This window comes from Thermobia domestica, chromosome 1 (genome assembly GCF_964235325.1).
Source record: "Thermobia domestica chromosome 1, izTheDome1.hap1.1, whole genome shotgun sequence".
Taxonomy (NCBI): domain Eukaryota; kingdom Metazoa; phylum Arthropoda; class Insecta; order Zygentoma; family Lepismatidae; genus Thermobia; species Thermobia domestica.
Window position 1 is genome coordinate 254286610 of NC_137454.1, and position 19313 is coordinate 254305922.

The following is a 19313-nucleotide window of genomic DNA, read 5'->3' on the forward strand; positions in this document are numbered from 1 at the left end:
CGTTTACAAAAAGGTGTGAAAATTTTGGAAGTTGACCAGAAGTAACACATTTTGAGCATGTAGCGTCGCATCCAACGGAAATTCCGCCAGCTCGAGTCTAACCTAGGATTTCGCAGCCCCCCTCGCCTCACCGGAAGAAAACCGAGGAACTGAGCATTCCATGTAGAATCCTTCACCCCTGTAGAATGATTCTACATCCACACAGATTCTACATCCATAATTTTACATCCACAAGTAATTCTTTCAATATTGTAAAGATTTTCTTGATATTTTGTTATTGCAGAATATAAGTTAGGTTAGTCGCTGTATGGTGTTATTTTTGTATCGTATCAAGAAAGGCTTATTTCAGCACAGAACGACAAGTCCGGCAGTAATACATGAGGGGAATGCATGATAGACGTAAGAGCGTAAACATCGCTGTCATGACAGTCGACGTCCTGAGGAGAAAAACTGCACCGACGATAGAGAAAATGTAAAATTTCTATGTTTTTAAGATATGACGGCATGTCATACATTCCAGAAAGCTGTCTTAGTGTATATAAATGTTTATTTTAGTGTGTGATGGGTTGACAAACACTTTGATTTGCCAAAAACAATGGAAATATGAAAACTTCACTATAGCAACCCCTCACACAGGTGAGCGGTCGCAGAGTAATCACGCTATTGGGCAGCACAGTTAGGACTGCATGAGAGCAACGGGTTCTCTCAGCCGAAAAGAGATAAATTGTGTGTGAAAACTTAGAATTCAGGTTTAATAAGAACGTCATTAGTGTAGTGCTACGTGTCATTTGAAAGCTTGACATTTCAGCTATACAGTGGAAACATCAGTTGGGGATTATCAAGCAACAATTTTGAATGATTAAGATGAGAAACACTGAAAGTACAAATTAAAGTGAGAGGGGACAATGACCTCTAGAGGCAACCCTTTTCATCCCCGCTTCACCCCCGTCATAAGATTCGCAAAAACTGGAAAGCGAGCCCAGCCTTTTGAGTAGAAGGTGGGTTTGTTAAAAACAAGAAGGCGGAGGGAAGCAGGGCAATTCGTGTCTTGTCGTTGGAAGAGAGGTATCACTCTTCGTGCTCTCGTGTAGAGGCAATTCGGATTGTGTCATCAGATAAGAAGTATCACTCTTCGCACTCTTCACGTACAGAAGAATTCGGTTCTTATCATAGTAGCGGACAGTGCTACCTACAAACATTGAGTTATATACTAGTAAGCATTTATATTAACGATCTGTTCGAACATTCTGTGTATATAAACTATAGCCATATATATCAAATATTTATCTTAGTTATTATGTTCCGCGCAGAAATATTATATATATTATATATATATATATATATATATATATATATATATATATATATATATATATAATCAATCGTTATTAATCCTGCATAGCGAAACTCACAACTGTGTGCGTTAAGTACAGGACAGTGGTTTGCAAACATTGTGAAATATGAGCAGGCTATAATAATTTGTTAATCTGAACGCTATAGTAGCACCAGTGTCATCTTCCCTTTACTATTAGGGTGATGAAGTTAGATAGTCGTTCAATAGCCACCTAACAGGCTGGATCGCGTTAGGTTAGGCGAAACCACCTGTGCCTAGAACTCGTTCCACTGCAGGTACAAGATACGGGGAATCGTAAATTGCTCCCTGAATATTCGACCGAAGGTGAACCAGGAGGGTAGCAGAGTATCGTCATGTTTAAGGGGAAGATAAACATGACCTCCGTGGGACCTACGTTCTGCTAAATGGGAAGATAGCAGAGCCAACCCCCAAGGATCAAGAGGAAGACCAGGAGACACCCAGGACAAGAGGAGGACCACCGGAGATGTCTCGAATTGTGCACGAATATTTAATATAAAATAAATCAGGCCTTAAAGAAAAAATAAACATTTTGGCGTAACAAATTTGAAAATTTCAAAATTTAATAATATTTTTTTCTTCATTGTTGTAAAGTCACTGTGTATAGTGCTTTTGCGTGTGTTATTACACCTCATTAAAAGTGTATCTAATGAATTCCGTGTGCACACCATTCTCCACAGGAAGTCTTACAAGGTATGTGATCAGTGTGATATTATCATGTTTTTCCTTTTAGCTGTCTTGGAGTTGTCAATGTCCGGTACAATACGGTGCCACAACAACCACCTGGAGAAACACGTAGACCTGTAGAGTAGAGTCTCTCTTTTAATTTGAAATATTCTAAATTATATTCATTTTTGTTCAGTGTAATCACTTTATCTTTACAAATTACATATTTTGCTGTACTGATCATTTAATTTAAAGCTCTACCGACTTTGCTAGTTATTTGCATATTCTTGATAATATTAGCATTTCAAGCTTAACATATTTAAATTTATTCAAAATTTTATTTAATTTACATAATATTATTCATTCATCCACTCTACGGCCCTTCCCCTTTACACTCCTTAGAAGTGAATCTACAAACAACTCAGGAGCTCTCTATCAAATATTCTGAAGAAGGTTTTAATTGAACTGCTTGCGTGGACACTTAAACCTTAACTTTACAGGATGCGAGGTAGAAAACTTCTTTTATCTATGCATATGCCAACCACAATAGCAAAATAGTCTAACTAACTAACTCTATGGCCTATTGAACCCGGAGGTTCAATGCCGCGTTCACAAAAGCTCTCCACTGACTTCTATCCTTAGCCAATTGGATCCAGTTTCTACTTTGTATTCCAATCTCTGCGAGATCCATCTTAATATTGTCCTCCCATCTGCGCCTAGGTCTTCCTAATGGTCGTTTTCCGATTGGTCTTCCAGTCAAGACTTTGAAAGCGTTTCTACTTTCTTCCATTCTAGCTACATGACCCGCCCACCTAAGCCTTCTAGACTTTACGACCCTAACAATGTTGGGTAAACCATATAACTTATGTAGTTCCTCATAATGAAGTTTCCGCCATTCCCCATTCTCGTTCCTCTTGGGTCCGAATATTCGTATCAGGATCTTGTTCTCAAATACTTTCAGTCTATGTTCTTCCCTCAGAATAAGTGACCATGTTTCGCAGCCATACAAAACAACAGGCATAATTATCGTTTTGTATATTTTAAGCTTCAAATTCCTCAACAGAATTCGCGACGACAAGAGATTTTGAACCGAATAGTAACACGAATTCCCTGCTTTTAGTCGACATTTAATTTCTTCGTGAATATGATTTTCCTCTGTTAATATTGATTCTAGATACTTGAAACTATGCACTTTATCAAAAGTATTATTTAATGTTTTAACGCATCCATAATTTGCTGTATTCCGGTCCCGACGCACTTCCATGTATTTAGTTTTCTCTTCATTTACTTCTAAACTCATGTCCCTGCAAGCGTTTAATAAAATCTCTGCATTTCTTTCTATTGTTCTCCTATCATCCCCTATTAAATTTACATCATCAGCATATGCCATAACCTGGTGAATACCGTTCAACGCTAGGCCCTGGTTGCTATCTTTGATTTTTCTTATAGCGTATTCCAGAACGAAGTTAAATAATAATGGCGACAACGCATCGACGTGAAAGCTCGTGGACAAAAATTTTCCTACCCGGACTTTACTTTGGGATTCGTTTAAACATATCTTAATTAATCTAATTAGCTTTCTCGGTATTCCAAGTTCTGTAAGAACGTTGTATAATGTTTCTCTCCTAACCGAGTCGTACGCCTTTCTAAAATCAATAAATAGTTGATGTGCTGGGGTATTGTATTCCCACTTTTTTCAAGTATTTGGCGAATGGTAAATATTTGATCGATAGTTGATCGATTTCGTCTAAATCCGCACTGATAATCTCCAATAATTTCATCTGCGTATGGGATCAGTCTTGCTAACAGAATATTTGAAAGGATTTTATAGGATGTTGACAGAAGAGAAATGCCTCGATAGTTATTACAGTCAGTTTTGTCGCCTTTTTTGTGAATTGGAACAATGATTGATTCTTTCCACCCTTGTGGCAATTCTTCCTTGTTCCAGATAAGGAGAATGAGTTTGTGTATCTTGTTCCACAATTTCTCGCCTCCAGCTAAAATTAACTCAGCCGGAATTTCATCTACACCCGGAGATTTGTGTTTCTTTAATTTCTTTATAGCGGTTTCTACTTCTATTCGGTTGGGTTCTGGAATATACGGTTCTGCGGTGTGTATCGCCTTTTCTCCACGCACACTAGTTTTTGGTTGCGTGTTAAGCAAATCGTCAAAGAAATCTTTCCATCTATTTAAGATGCTATCCGTGTCAGTGAGAACTGTTCCGTCAGATTTCTTTAATATATAAGCACGAGGTTGATAGCCTTTCTTAAATTCGTTGATTCCCTTATACATGTCCCGGATATTTTTATTTTTACTATTATCTTCAAGTTTTTTAATTTTAGCTTTCAGAAAATCGCGTTTCTTTGTTCTATAAGTTTTGGAAGTTTCCCGCCTGATATCTGCGAAATTTTGTGTAGTTATTTCATTCAGATTTTGTAGCCAGCGTAATTTTGCCTGTTTTCTCTTCTCTGCTAGTTTAATGCATTCCTGGTCGAACCATGGTTTGTTCCTTCGTATTTCCGCTTGTCCTAATTTTTCTTTGGTGAAATTTTAATGCTATCTCTAATTTCAATCCAGGTGTCCTCAACGCTAGTGCACTCCGAATCTTCTAAAGCCGAGAATCTATTCGAAACTTCAATCTGGTATTTCTCTCTTACCTGGCTCTCTTCTAATTTCTTTAAATTGAATCTCTCCGTTTTCGGACATTGAATATTACCTTTATTCAACAATAACCTCTCTCGTATTATCGCTACTACCAGATAGTGGTCAGTGTCACAATCAGCCCCTCTAAACGACCGGACATCAATTATGCTAGATTGCCTTCTTCTATCTACTAAAATGTGATCAATTTGGTTGTGTGTTTTTCCGTCTGGTGATGTCCAAGTGTATTTATGAACGTCGCGATGTGGGAATTTTGTACTCTTCACGATTAGGTCTTTGGATGTTGCAAAGTTCACGAGTCTAACACCGTTGTCATTACTTTCCTTATGCAGACTTTCGTTCCCTATAATCGGTTTGAAAATATCTTCTCGTCCTACCTTCGCATTGAAATCCCCTAATAGAATTTTTATATGGTATCGCGGGAGTTGGTCAAATATCCGTTCCACTTCTTCGTAAGAACTGTCTTTTATATCGTCATCCTTATCTTCAGTTGGGGCATGTACATTTAAAACAATAATATCACACCACCGTCCCTTAAGAGTAATAAAAAAAAAGTCTATCAGTAACAAATTCAAAGCGTTTAATTGCTGGTAATATACGTTTATGAACGAAAAACCCTGTTCCTAACTGGTGATTTTTATTTCCTTCCCCGTAAAAGAACGTAAAATTTCCGGAATTCTCAGATCCATTTCCTTCCCACCTAACTTCCTGAACTCCTACTACGTCCATCCTGTATTTCTCTAACTCACTCGTTACGGATTTTAACGCGCCTGCCCTATAAAGACTCCTAATATTCCATATTCCAAATCTCATGTTCATTTTCTTTTGTTGAGATCGTGCCAAGTTATCAGTCCTTGTCCGAGGCTTTTGTGAATATTTCTGAACAAGTGCTTTTTTTTTTTTTTTTTTTTTTACAGGATGAGGTTGTTAGCCCTACCCAAACCCCCAAGCTGGAGGACCACTCCTAGTCGGCTGTCCGCGACTGCTTATTCAGTATATTCGCAGCTAACCTCTATATCTAGAGGCCTTCTCCTCGATCCGCAACCTGAAGACGCGCCATGCCGTGGTGACAGGAACCCAAGCAAAATAGTCTTGCCCATCTAATATTTTCTTTCATTTTCGCCAGCATAATGTGAGTAGAACTACCATCCACAGATATTTCGTTACGTTTTAGGAGAAGTATGGAGCTCTTTTTCGACAAAAATTGAATATGCTTGCACTTCAATTTCTGTTACAAGGGCACTCAAATGTTCTATTTTCCAAGTATGTCATACGTTAAAACCTTTTGAATCTATAAACGAAAGAAACGTGACACTTAATTGTTCTGCAACAGATTTTGAGGTAGAAATTAGGAAATAGTTTTATCTTAAAATTTCTTACACAACCTGCGATTAAGGTTGCCACGTGTTCTAAATTACGTAGGACACACTGAATTTTACGAAAATTTTCAGCGTCCCGAATTACTTCTGAGAGAGACACATTATATGGCGGGACGTCAAATTATCCAAAGCACTTACAAAATATGCGACAGTAATCCTTAGTGGAATTTGTAAACCTATACAAATACTTATATGTATACCTATAATTATTGAGACGTCTATATAGTTTTATCGCTAGAAATTTTCGAAATCACCGCCAATGATTTTATTCTTTTGTATCGGTTTAGTGGTTCTTACCTTCTTCAACTAACTGCCAATAAGCTGACGTTGTGAATTTTCTGTTTCGTGTACATTTGGTTAAAAATGTTCATTCATGAATATAGACCACCATGTATTCTTTCTCTTGTTCTTAATAAACTGTTCCATATAAAAATTTTGGTACCGAGAACTACTGACATGTTCGATACGAATGTCCCACTTTAGGCTTAACAAAAGGTGACAATGACATCTGTAAAGAAGGCTGTCTGAATCACATCTTATTATTGTTAATGCAGTTCACGTGAAACACATTGATAATTACATGAAAGACATAAACAAGCTATTAAACCATTATCTTCTTATTTAACATCCATAAAATAAACATATAGTCATCACTTAGAGTTATTTCAAATGAGCATTTCAAATCAGTTTTCGATTATATGGTTTAGAAAATATGTGGTTCGGATTCCACGTTAATCAGTAGGTCCCGTCTCATATAGCCTCGCTGCTGAAAGGGACGTTAAACTCAAAATCAACTCAACTCATTTTCCTGGAAGTAGTCTCGTCTTCGAGTTTCCTTCAAACATGGGTGCACCGCAGTCTCCAAGTAATTTGTTCTTAAATGAACTCCAAGGATTAAAAAGCTGAACGTTCATTGCCACAGAAACAAAACCCTGACATTGGATCCTAGCCTTCATCAACCCAAGTCAGATTCTTAGTACTCACTTCTAGCAGATTCGATGTATATTATTTTCTTTCTTCTTCTGGTCTATCCAGGGTTCTTTTTTAATAAGTTGCTCAACTAGAACAATATACAAAACCTGTTGTATTTTCCATGTGCAATGTGTGCTACCCAAAGTCTCCATTAAACCAGTTCTGCTCTGTACCGAAGTCATTCAAGTGAAAGTAAATAGCGTTTAGCATTCTTGTTTTCCGTAGCCTAAAACTATTTTTAAGAAATATACTGTATCTGCTTATGTTAAAACTGACATATACAAATTACTACTACTACTACTACTACTACTACTACTACTACTACTACTACTACTACTACTACTACTACTAATAATAATAATAATAATAATAATAATAATAATAATGTAATTAAATTATTTGCAATTCAAATTGAATTAAAATCAAAATTTCCATTTATTTCTTGCTGTTAGCTGAGAGTCACTCGGTTACTATCGACAAGCAGTGATAATTTTAGTGGATGGCCTTAGGCATATCTCCGATCGAGGTTAACGTGAACTACCTCGATCTAGTTGCAATATGACTTTAACCCTCTGTGTACTGAAAGTTCCCAAGGGAAAATCTGAAATTGTCATTGTCAACAAGTACTGAACGTAACGAGTCGGAATGTGACAAGGGCTACATCGAGGTAGACAGTGTGAGACATAGTGGCGTACGCAGAACCTCATTAAGGCTAGTGACGTATGCCACTCAATCTCCTATGATATTATATATATATATATATATATATATATATATATATATATATATATATATATATATATATATATATATAAGTAAATGTAAATGAGGGCGTTAAACCTCCGAAACTCCCTTACATACGCCACTGGTGAGATACGATATGTTTCACAGTGATTCAAGTATTGTTCCAGTTCTTTCAAATGCAATTGTGATATGTGTAAATTTCGAATATAATTTCAGTGCGGTCACTGTAGCTACCGGGTATGGATTAACTGTCAATAGCATGGAAAAATTAAAGGATGTCTGTATTTAATGATTCTTTAACTTCATTTTTTTAGTTAAGAAAAATATTTTGTATATTTCTATTTTTATTATCATCCGGCTTTGATTGGGATGCTCCCTTGACCAACTCCTGCAATACTTGGTAAGGCGCCACATTCTCTGCCTAGAGCGAGAAAGAAAAAAATGTACGTACTTTTCGAGTGATATTTTCTGATTATTACTTTATTGTTGAGTTTACATCGATTTCCTCCGCTTTGGTCATTCTATTGTGCACATTCACAAATACTTTCTCTTTGCAATTTGTTCTTAAAGAACTACCTAAACATAGGAAATTGTGTTGGTTCTGAGAAAGGAAAACACTACTTTCGTCAAATTAGTTATTAAGCGGATTTCCATTTTTTTTTTGTCGAAATATTAATATGTATAAGTAACTAAAAAGTCAAACAAAATAGAATTGCTGCTGATGAAGTTTATTTACAGACATAATTATATGGTCATTACATGATCTTATACCATTTACTGTATATTGAAAAAGAATTCCCTTTTTTATTGTGTTATAGAAACAATTAAATGCATACTATTGGAAATAAATGCATAGTTTCTGTAATTTTAAAATGGTCCTCTAAAATTTGTTGTCAGGTCTCTTTTGTATCCAAGTTTTGATTGCTGGTAGATTGAGAACTTTCCCAATTAAACCCTTGAAGTTGGGATACTTGTCAAGAATTTGTTTGTCCAATGTAGCTTCAAACATTTCGATAATTGCTGCGAAATACAAATCTGCCCATGTGAGCTGAAAATTAAAAAAAAGTAAGAAAGTTATTTTACTAAATTCTTACACAGGAAAGTACTAAAAATCTTACACAATCTATTTATATCATAAATAAGCTATAAAGGTTAATTAGTATGATTAATCTAGATTATTTCTATTGAACTATAGTGGAGCTGAATTAGGTTAGCTTGGACATTACAGGCATCTACGACTTATCTATGCCCATCCCTCATACATGATAGGATGACGTCCCTCGGCAATCACACCACCCGGGAACTGGATAGGGAAAAATGGAATGAGGAAGGAAGGAAGCGCAATGGAACCATTATGTTAGGTACCATCCCGACGTTTTGTCTGGTGCGAATGAAGAAAAACTTTACCTAGGATGGCTGGCCAGAAACAGCTTTTGAAATGAAATGAAATCTTTGAGTTTTACGTCCCACGGTTATGCCGGTGAGGCTAAAGGAGACGGTGATGATGAGTAATGAATGAAATGGTGGAATGAAGAAAGTGGGAGGAAACGGGAGAACCCCGAGAAAACCCACGCACACGGTGTTTGTCCACCACAAAGTTCACTTGGCGGGGGCTGGGATCGAACCCGGGACCCCAAGCACCAGAGGTGATCGCTCTACCACTGAGCCACCGCGGCCCCCCAGAAACAGCTTTTCAACCAGGTGTTCTCACCGGGGATAGAATCCGGGACCAATCGCACCAAAGGTGAAAGCGTTAACGACCTAAGAAAAAGCAGGCGAAGACTTGCAGTAAGCACGGAACCCATTAGCCTTAGCGAACATATTGAATAGGCAAATGAGAAGTAAGATCAATTTGGATTCCGGAAAGAGAAAGACACCAAAGATGATATTGGGTTGTTGAGAATTATATCCGAACAAGTTCTTGATGTAAAAGAAGAGTTGTGTTTGTGCTTGATCGACTGGCAAAAAGCTTAACCTAATCAACTGGATCAAATTTTTGAAAATACGTGAAGAAATCAGAGTAAAATTGAGGGCTCGTCAAATCATTCACACAGAACAAAGACGAAGTTTCGTTTGAATGAAGGAGAAACCAATAGTCCAGAGATTAGAGAGGAGTCAGAAAGGATGTAGCAGGGTTGGCAAAAACCATGGTTTTTATTTAAAAAACCAAAAAACCCGTTTTTTTGTTTAAACCAGTTTTTTTTTTGGTTTAAACCAGGTTTTTATGGTTTAAATAATTTGCTCTATATATTCATATCATAAAATATATGGACAGAAGTAAGTTTGTTTCGCCTTGATGTTATTATGCAACAACCGGGTTAAGCTGGAAAGGGGTCACATAAGCTTAAAGCGGAATAAAAACCGCTTCTCGACTTACATCCGAGAGAAATTGTCCTCCATTTGAACTCGGAACCAGGACTAATTGGCCACAAATGTGATACGTCTGCCGACTCACTCACGAAGGAATCCTGATAAAAGTACGTTGTACTGATCTTTACATGCTTCTTAATATAACTGTCAAGAGTCATTTCAGAAGAACAAAAAGATAAACAGTTGCACAAGTGAAACCATTACACTGAATTACATATGAACAATTTCAAAGTACTACGGACTACAGAAGAACTAATTTAGTTCAAGTTAGTTAACAACGACTTTTATTGGTCCAAATTAAAGAAATACACCGACTTAATTTGCATATCAATAAGAAAAGTGAATAAAGATACTACAACGACTCACCAAAGGTAGTCGTTAACCCTGGTTCGGCTAATAATATAAGTATATCTTTAGTGGCAGTAATCGTTTACACCTTAAATTATCTTCCGTAATTATATTCACTAGTATTATCACCTTTTCTGCTGAAATTACAAGTCCATGATAAGTGTTAGATAATTTATTCGTTGATTCTCTTTTAACGTATATTCACACAAACTGACTTGCAATCAAAAACATGTCCATTGAGTATCTATAAACAACTACATAGCAACCAACTATACAATAATAATGTATATTTCTTATATCTTAAAAACATTCTTCTTTTGTTATCTTTTTTAAGTAACATTATATCAGGTATAGTGCTTGTGTAGAAGCACTTTCTGCCCAAGATACAAGTAATTATCAACCGATACAAAGTATCTCGTTGTATAAAATGTCGCCCGATGATGGGACTGAATATAAAAGTTACAAGGTAGCTTGATTTTTATATTTAAGAACCACTGGTCCGTTTATAATAATGGTATTATATTTATTGTGTCCTTTACATTTTGATCGTCCCTCGTATATAACTTTATTAAGTTTCCTTCATATAAATACATTTATAATAAGTCTTTTATTTCATTAATATTTATCTTTTATTATAAAAACGTCGTCGCTTACTAATATAATCAACGAAGGGTGCGAAGTCAAAAACGTAAGAGGTAATTTCATTTTAAAACACATTACAATGATCAACAGTTTCAATCATTATTAAAAACGGTGATGATAACAATGTTTGATCTTTCTAGGGCGCATTATGTAGTAATTACTTTAGATGGTATTTTAAAATATACATTATATCAATAAGGCGTCATGATACAAAAGGATCTTATTCGAGTAACATATAAGGTGGTGCATGAAGACAGTCGTCGAATAACTAGCTTAATAGAATGAACCTTATACTTAACATAATCCTTGATAATTAAGTTTCAACACAAATCAATATAATATAAATAACCTTTGCTTTTAATCAATTATGAATCGAACTATAATTCTTCACATTAACAAGAAAGAATTAAAATCATTTGAAAATTATCATTTATTGAAACAGACGTAATAAAGTATCTACGGGTCCATTACCTACTCCTTTAATGTGTTGTACTTCAAAGTCATAAGGGTTGTTTTCATTATTGACATTAACACATAAATTTGAAGATAAATGTTCATAAGAATCTATAACTGATATGGGTTTAACCCTTACTACGTCAACTGCAGTCAGTTTAAATTCGTATTTGCATATGATTCTAATAAAGTACATTGTACTGCACAATCGTGATTATGTTCCGCATTATTTTGTACATGAATTGCGTCATCGTTTTGATTTTGATACGAAGTGCCATCTCTTGAATTACGATTACGTCTATCCATGTAGTTTACTGTATTTCTGGAATTTCGCCATGTATTTCGACTGTTTTTGAGTCTACTTCGATTAAGTGATCTGACATAATTATTGTCACGATTGGTTAGGTTAGGTGGATTCCCATCATATCTATTTTGCCTATTTTGCTCGTTCTGATTGTTTAAATTTGCTCGAATTAGGTTATGTTCCGTATTGTCTGCATTACGGATATTTAGATTCCGAACAGGTACAAGGTGATCTGAATTATTTTTAATTTTACCTATTCCCGCTTGATGATTCAGTGCCTGATATTGAGTTTCATAACATTGGACAAGCATTAATAGGTGATTAAAACTCATGCACTGCGTAGAAAACAGGATTTGTTGTAATTTAAACGGTAGTAGATTTCGAATAGATGCAATCACTCTAGATTCCGATTGCAACGGATTTACGACTTTTAATTCGTTATACGTATTTACAACAAAATCAACAACAGATTTGTGCAAGCGAGGATTAAAAGGTTGGTTTCTAATCGTGGCATCTCTGTTTGCAAGTAAAAAGTCGTTTTCGTAATTTGCAATCAGCACTGCTTTGAATTCCACATATGTATTGACGTGATCCCGTACTGCTTTAAACCATAAAGAACATGGTGGGAGTAATAAATGAGGGATTAGTTTCATATATTGCGATTTATCTATACACATTATACTGCACTCATCCTGAAATTTTTCTAGGAAAGAAGTAGCATTTTCATTACATTTACCACTAAACTTACTCATAGCACGTATTTCGCTCATCTTTACACTTAACTTTACATTCCTTTCACCATTTCGTGTTCGTGTTGAGTGACAATTTCTACCTACTGCGTTATGCGTGGTTCCACCATATCTTTTCCGCCCATCTGTATTCCTTGGATGGATTCTTTCCAAAATAATGTCCTCATCGGATGGATTACTTGAAGAAGAGATAACGTAAGGTCCGCGTTGATCTGCTGCGGGTGAATGCGAGGTCATCTCTTGTGAACAAGGGAACTCCAAACGATCATTAACCATGTTGTTGTGGTATGCGTTGTCCTTAATCTGTAACGTCCTAATTTCCTCTTGTAAGGTAGATATCAAATGAGTATTTGCACGTATTTGGTTAGAATTATCTGTGACCTGAATCTTTTGTTGATGAACAGAAGATTCTATTACTTCCAAATCCTTTTTTACACAATTGACTTCTTGAATTACATGGTTGTAATTATCCTGGCAATCTTCAGATAATCTTTTTAGCTTTTCATCAAACTGTAACGTGATGTCTCTCACCGCCTGGATAACAGATTGTTTCGTCTCTTCTGATTTTTGATCTATTTGCTCTAATCCTCTACTCAATTCGTTGGACATCTGAGCCAAATTTTGCTTCATGGCTTCTAAATCGTCTTTTCGGCTTTGTTCCTGTCGCTGTAATGCCATTAAAATTTTGTCTTCTAATGTCAACATTTCGGGTGTAATGGGAGCTATATTTTGCTCGTTGTTAACACTGTCAACAGTTTCATTTTCTACTATCTCACCGATCATAATTTTTCTTGTGATTACTCTGCCACTTCTGAGAATAGTTGAGTTCGTATTCATGAACCTTCTTACTGAGGTAAATTCACCCTTACTTTAGACTTCGGGATATGAATTTACAAGAATCCCGGGTGAGGTAAACCAAAAATTTTACAACGACTCACCAAAGGTAGTCGTTAACCCTGGTTCGGCTAATAATATAAGTATATCTTTAGTGGCAGTAATCGTTTACACCTTAAAATATCTTCCGTAATTATATTCACTAGTATTATCACCTTTTCTGCTGAAATTACAAGTCCATGATAAGTGTTAGATAATTTATTCGTTGATTCTCTTTTAACGTATATTCACACAAACTGACTTGCAATCAAAAACATGTCCATTGAGTATCTATAAACAACTACATAGCAACCAACTATACAATAATAATGTATATTTCTTATATCTTAAAAACATTCTTCTTTTGTTATCTTTTTTAAGTAACATTATATCAGGTATAGTGCTTGTGTAGAAGCACTTTCTGCCCAAGATACAAGTAATTATCAACCGATACAAAGTATCTCGTTGTGATACGAATTATTTGAGTCCACTTTGGCTCAGACTCATTTGCACATAAATAGATACCAAAGATACTTATTTCACTAAATGCCTCTCGTGGGGTCTGTATGACCCCCCCACACACAAAAAGTACGGCATTTTCGATGTATTTTATCAATAGTAAACATTGAAACGAAACAATATTTAGAATTTTTCTTCGATTGCAATTACATAACAATAATAACAACTACAAAAAATCACAAAATAAACATTTATAAACTTTTAAAAAAAAAGTTGCTTTTGTAGTATAATCTTTCTGAGTAATGAATGGGGAATTTAGGTCTGAATATAATATGAATAATATACGGGAGTGAAACGTGATGACCCACAAATGTGTGTTCATCAAGATTTTACACTTACACTTTTGCGAACATTTTTTGTTTTTTGGTTTAAACCAGCCAACCCTGGGATGTAGTATGTCATTCTAATTTTTCAACGTTTGCAGTGAATGCTTAATAAAGGAACTATTAATGGAAATTTGAAATTTCAAGGTGGGATGACAGATCATTAGCAAGGTTAGCTTTGTGGATGACACGATTTTCTTATAGCTAGAAATGACATGAAAAGAAATCTTTGAGTTTTACGTCCCACGATTATGTCGGCTAGGCTAAAGGAGACGGTGATGATGAGAAATAGTAGAATGAAGAAAGTGGGAGAAAACGGAAGAACCCGGAGGAAATCCACGCACACGGTGTTTGTCCACCACAAAATTCAATTGGCGGGATCAGGATTTGAACCCGGGACCCCATGCTTCCCCAAGTGAACGCTCTATCACTGAGCCACCGCGGCCTCTTCTTATAGTTAGAATTGAAGAAGGACTACAGGAAATAATCGATAAAGTAGTTGACACTGAGAAACAATATGGAATGGAAGTAATACAAAAAAGTCTAAAGTTATGAGAATACGCCCTTTTGGATCAAAGTAGAGCAAAGAGAGCTTGATGAAGTAGATCAGTTCAAATGTTTGGGAAATCTTCCGGCGACAGACGGTTACTGCATCAAAGAGATCAGATCAAGGTTTGCCGTAGTGGAAAAAAAAATTCAACAAGAAAAGGTTACTCCTAACTAGCAGGCTTAACATTGGATTAAGGATGAAGCTAATCAGATGCTATATATGAAGTATCACATTGTATGGTTCGGAAACTTCGACATTACGGAGGTTAAAGAAATATTTAGAGAGCTTCAGAATGTGGCGATGGAGGAAGATGAAGAAGATAAAATGGACAGAGAGAGTAATAATCGAAAATGTTTCTTTAATGGATAAGAGAGAAGAGGACGCTTTTAGCAAGTACCTTCGAGAGTCAATTGGACTGGACGCACTTTGCGAAGAAATTGTCTTCCTTATTATGCCATAGATTGTAAGATGAAAAGAAAGCGAGGAGTAGCAAGAAGAACATAACTGATCGATGATCTGATAAACAGAAAAAAAATATTGGAAAGTAAAAGAGGAAGTTGAAGGTCAAGATATGTGAAAGATTTCCAGAATAGAATCTAAGAAAGCATAGACACACATATAACTCATTAGTCCCAGGATCTGCCGACAGGCATAATACTTATTATTATTATTATTATTATTATTATTATTATTATTATTATTATTATTATTATTATTATTATTATTATTATTATTATTATTATTATTAATATCCTACATAACTGATTTCTTTGTTAGTTTTCTTTCATTGTGTAAACTTGAATTAATGTTAAGTTTTCTTACTCACTAAATTTCATTTGCAGATTACTAAAAGCGATATAATAATATAGATATTCTACAAAATTACAGAAAAAGTCCTTACATTTCCTCCAACGAGATATCCTCCGTTATTTTTGACTGTTTCATCAAATCTTGAGAAGTAAAGTGGTACCAAATCGTTTCTTAGAGTTTGTTCAAGATTCTTCTTCTTCTCTGCATCATCAGCCCATATATATTGAGTTAACTCTGTAACGAGGAGGTAGAATGTTTTATGCCATTTTTGTACTTGTGATGAATAATCTCAACATATCTACATTTTGCACTGTTTGCACAAGTACTACTACATGTTAAGTATACTTGGAATGAGTAAACTGTACGTATGTTCATAGAATACACTTAATGTAAACTTCAAGTAAGTAAAACATAGATCATCACTTGAGATAGTTTTTAGTACAAACATATATTGACTGTGGTATATACAAGCACACATTACACAACTAATTAATTCAGGAGCTTGAAACAGCCACCACCAAGAGTGGGAATCCATCTGCAACTTTTGTTTTCTCGAAAACTTCGAAGTGTGGTTTGATGTGCGAACAGTTTTCAAACTTGAAGAAAACAATATCTTCCTTAAAGTATTGTTTTGTATATGTACTTGAAGTATATGTACTTGTATATACATATACTTACATATAAGTACATATACTCTTCTTTAAAGTGTATGTACCTGAAGAGCGGTCATTATTTAAAAGTTTTTGAAGATAGATAGATATTCACTTTTGCTGGTAACTGTGCGGAGTATATCTAACTGAGCTAGTCTTCCCCTTCAAGGAAAAGCAAACTAAGATGCTTTCGAAGCGATCCCAATTTATTTTCCATATATTTGGGAATTGTTAGTACAAAAATTTAAATAAGAAAAATATTCATAATTACTTGCGCTAAGAGAGATCTTTCATGATTTGGATCTAAATTAGGTGTAAATGCTTTGATCATGAAAAGGAAATTGTCCCCAGCTACTGGAAATGGCCACATTTGTTGTTATACAAAGTGGTTTAATGTTACTAATAATCTCAAAATGAGAATTATCTATGGTCAACTTAATAATATTCGAATTTCGTTCTGTGTATTTTAATAACATAAAAATCATAAATTATAAATAATTCCTTTGTGTAAATTGCACATTTTAATCAAATATTAACACGTGGGTTGTAGCTATCAGCAAACGTTAAAAGGAGGAGACAATGTAGAGACACACATAATCTTTCGATCCATAGTTCGGACGATTTTGAAGGCCAGAGAGGGTGTAGACATTTTACTGTAACACGTGTTTTATAGCAGATAAATGGTAACTGAAACAGAAGCATTGATAAGTACTTACGCTGTCGAATATCGTTAAGAGTATCAACAAGGGCATCGCATTGCAACTGTTGAAAATCGTCCTTTGGAGATAAATTGTATCTCTTGGCCAAGAAGCGACAAACAGAGATAGATTGGTTTATTTTCTTGCCTTCAAATTCCAAGATGGGAAGCTTTCCAAACGGAAATGCTGTAAAAAGAAAAAAAGTTAAATTAAACAAGATAAAAATAAAAAAGATCAAACACATCATAAATGGTACACTTAAGGATCTTGTGTACCTGGAAAGCTAGTAATGCCAACAAAAGATTTCAGTGCTCTTTCGGTACAATAATAATAATAATAATAATAATAATAATGGGAACATTTAATAGTTTGTTATCTGAAATAGTAGCAGGCTTCATAATAATAATAGTAAGTTTAAATAGTACCTGTATGAATGGAATAATAGTTGACTTAATAGCTATAAGGCGATTACATCATCATTGCTTTGATGACGTACGGGTCAATAGTGAAGAATTTTTTGAAAAAAATATTTTAATTTATAGTTTGTAATTACTAAAATGTTACATTGTAATATCTGAACATCTCAGTATTAACAAACAATTTCAAACAACGTTTTGTACTAACACACTTAAGGAAGATTTGTATCAGTTGGTATGAAGACATGAAGTTGGTATCATATATGCAATTTGTCATACAGAGTAAAATCCTTACATAGTAGCAGGCTTTTAACTCGGCTCGTAATATACAGAATCTTGAAAAAACCCACGACATATGCCAAACTTAGTGCCGCTGTCTTCAATTTCTAAAACCAACGAAAAGGGGTATAGACTGGACTTTTTACATAGAAAAATTGCTTCAAAAATCTAGATTCGGAATGTACTCGAAAATAAATAAAAATAAAGAAATAAGTTTTAAAAAATGATAATTGTCGAAAGAACTTTGACAATAACAATCAACTTAATAAATAGACATTACTCTTCCATCCTTCTGAATTTGTGAAACTCAATGTTTGTGAAAATGTTACATATTATGATAACTAAATCTGAATACTCTATTCATTGACAAAATTTACTTCTGCAATAAGCCGTAAGTCAGATATTTCCAATGTAGAGTTACCAGATTATTAGTTTTTCCGAGTACCACCGTTTCTGAGACCCATTTCTGTTCTTCCATTTAAGTATAGCTAAAACGCTAAAAAATAACTTTTTCCGAATGCAGCAAAAGACTTGCTTTCCTTCAGCTGTAAGAAACAAAACAAAAAAATATATAATTATTATACTTTTTGCTTAAAGTATATAGTTCGTTTTAACCCCTTTGAGTTTTTAGTTTTCCTCCTATTACCCAGACAATGCTAAGTCTGTAGTTGTTAAATTTACTACATTACATATGGATGTATGGGTAGGTCCCTACAAGGGACAGAGGGGTCATTTGGGAACAGCAGGAGAGCAACCGCCTCTCTTGAATTTGAGAAATTATATATATATATATATATATATATATATATATATATATATATATATATATATATATATAAATGTAGAGGAAGATATACCAATAAAAGATGTATGTCTTCTTTCATATAAGTATCTTGCCACTTCACATAAAGAGTGAAGATGAAGCATCTCAACCCCTCCCCAAGCACAATCTGAAATGACACTGCTGACAAATGTAAAGTTTTAATAGGAGTAGATTATTTCGTCACTTGTGTGTTAACATTCTCTGTGTTTGTGTAGAATGTGCTTAAAAGATAGTTGTAAATGTTGCTTTAAACAAACTTGACTTATAAAATTGATTTAAATGTTACATGTTAGTTCCTTTCCTAGTAGACAGATGACAAATAATTTGAATGTTGATACTGTAAACTCAATTTCCAATATGTTTGTATTAACTTGAAACATATAACATGTGTAGATTACCATAATACCGTGATATCTTGTCTAATGTAGGTCTAATTTCCTGAAGAAAATTAGAGGTAGCAAAAAGTACGTGAAACCTATGTTATATATTTTTTAGATTCTTTTGTTTTTAAATTTCTAAACTTTGTAACTCTATTCTAACGGAATATTACGACTTTCTTATTTAGATTCAGAACGTACGAAAATAAGATACATTTTTGTTTTGAAACACTTTTCCACAATCGCACCCTTTGTCTTGGAAATGACACTGAATTTGTTAAGAAATATGCGTAAATGATCAATTTTCATTGTCCTTTTAGGAGTAAAGGAAACCT

The 19313-nt window shown here is 34.7% G+C and overlaps 1 protein-coding gene across 2 annotated transcripts in view; it reads right to left on the reverse strand.

The window, feature by feature from the left end:
• Window positions 1–19313, reverse strand: part of LOC145660469 (glutathione S-transferase-like) — a 77140-nt gene that overhangs the window by 47781 nt on the left and 10046 nt on the right. Inside the window, exons 3-5 of one of the 2 annotated variants that reach the window (XM_081725538.1) lie at window positions 17102–17269; window positions 15827–15969; window positions 8507–8842 (exon numbers count right to left, since the gene is read on the reverse strand). The exons of the other annotated variant lie outside the window; for it this stretch is intronic. Of the exons in view, the coding sequence (XP_081581664.1) occupies window positions 8675–8842; window positions 15827–15969; window positions 17102–17269 (479 nt within the window). The 3' untranslated portion in view covers window positions 8507–8674. Of the gene's footprint in view, window positions 1–8506; window positions 8843–15826; window positions 15970–17101; window positions 17270–19313 lie in introns of those variants that run through there. 2 annotated transcript variants of the gene reach the window in all.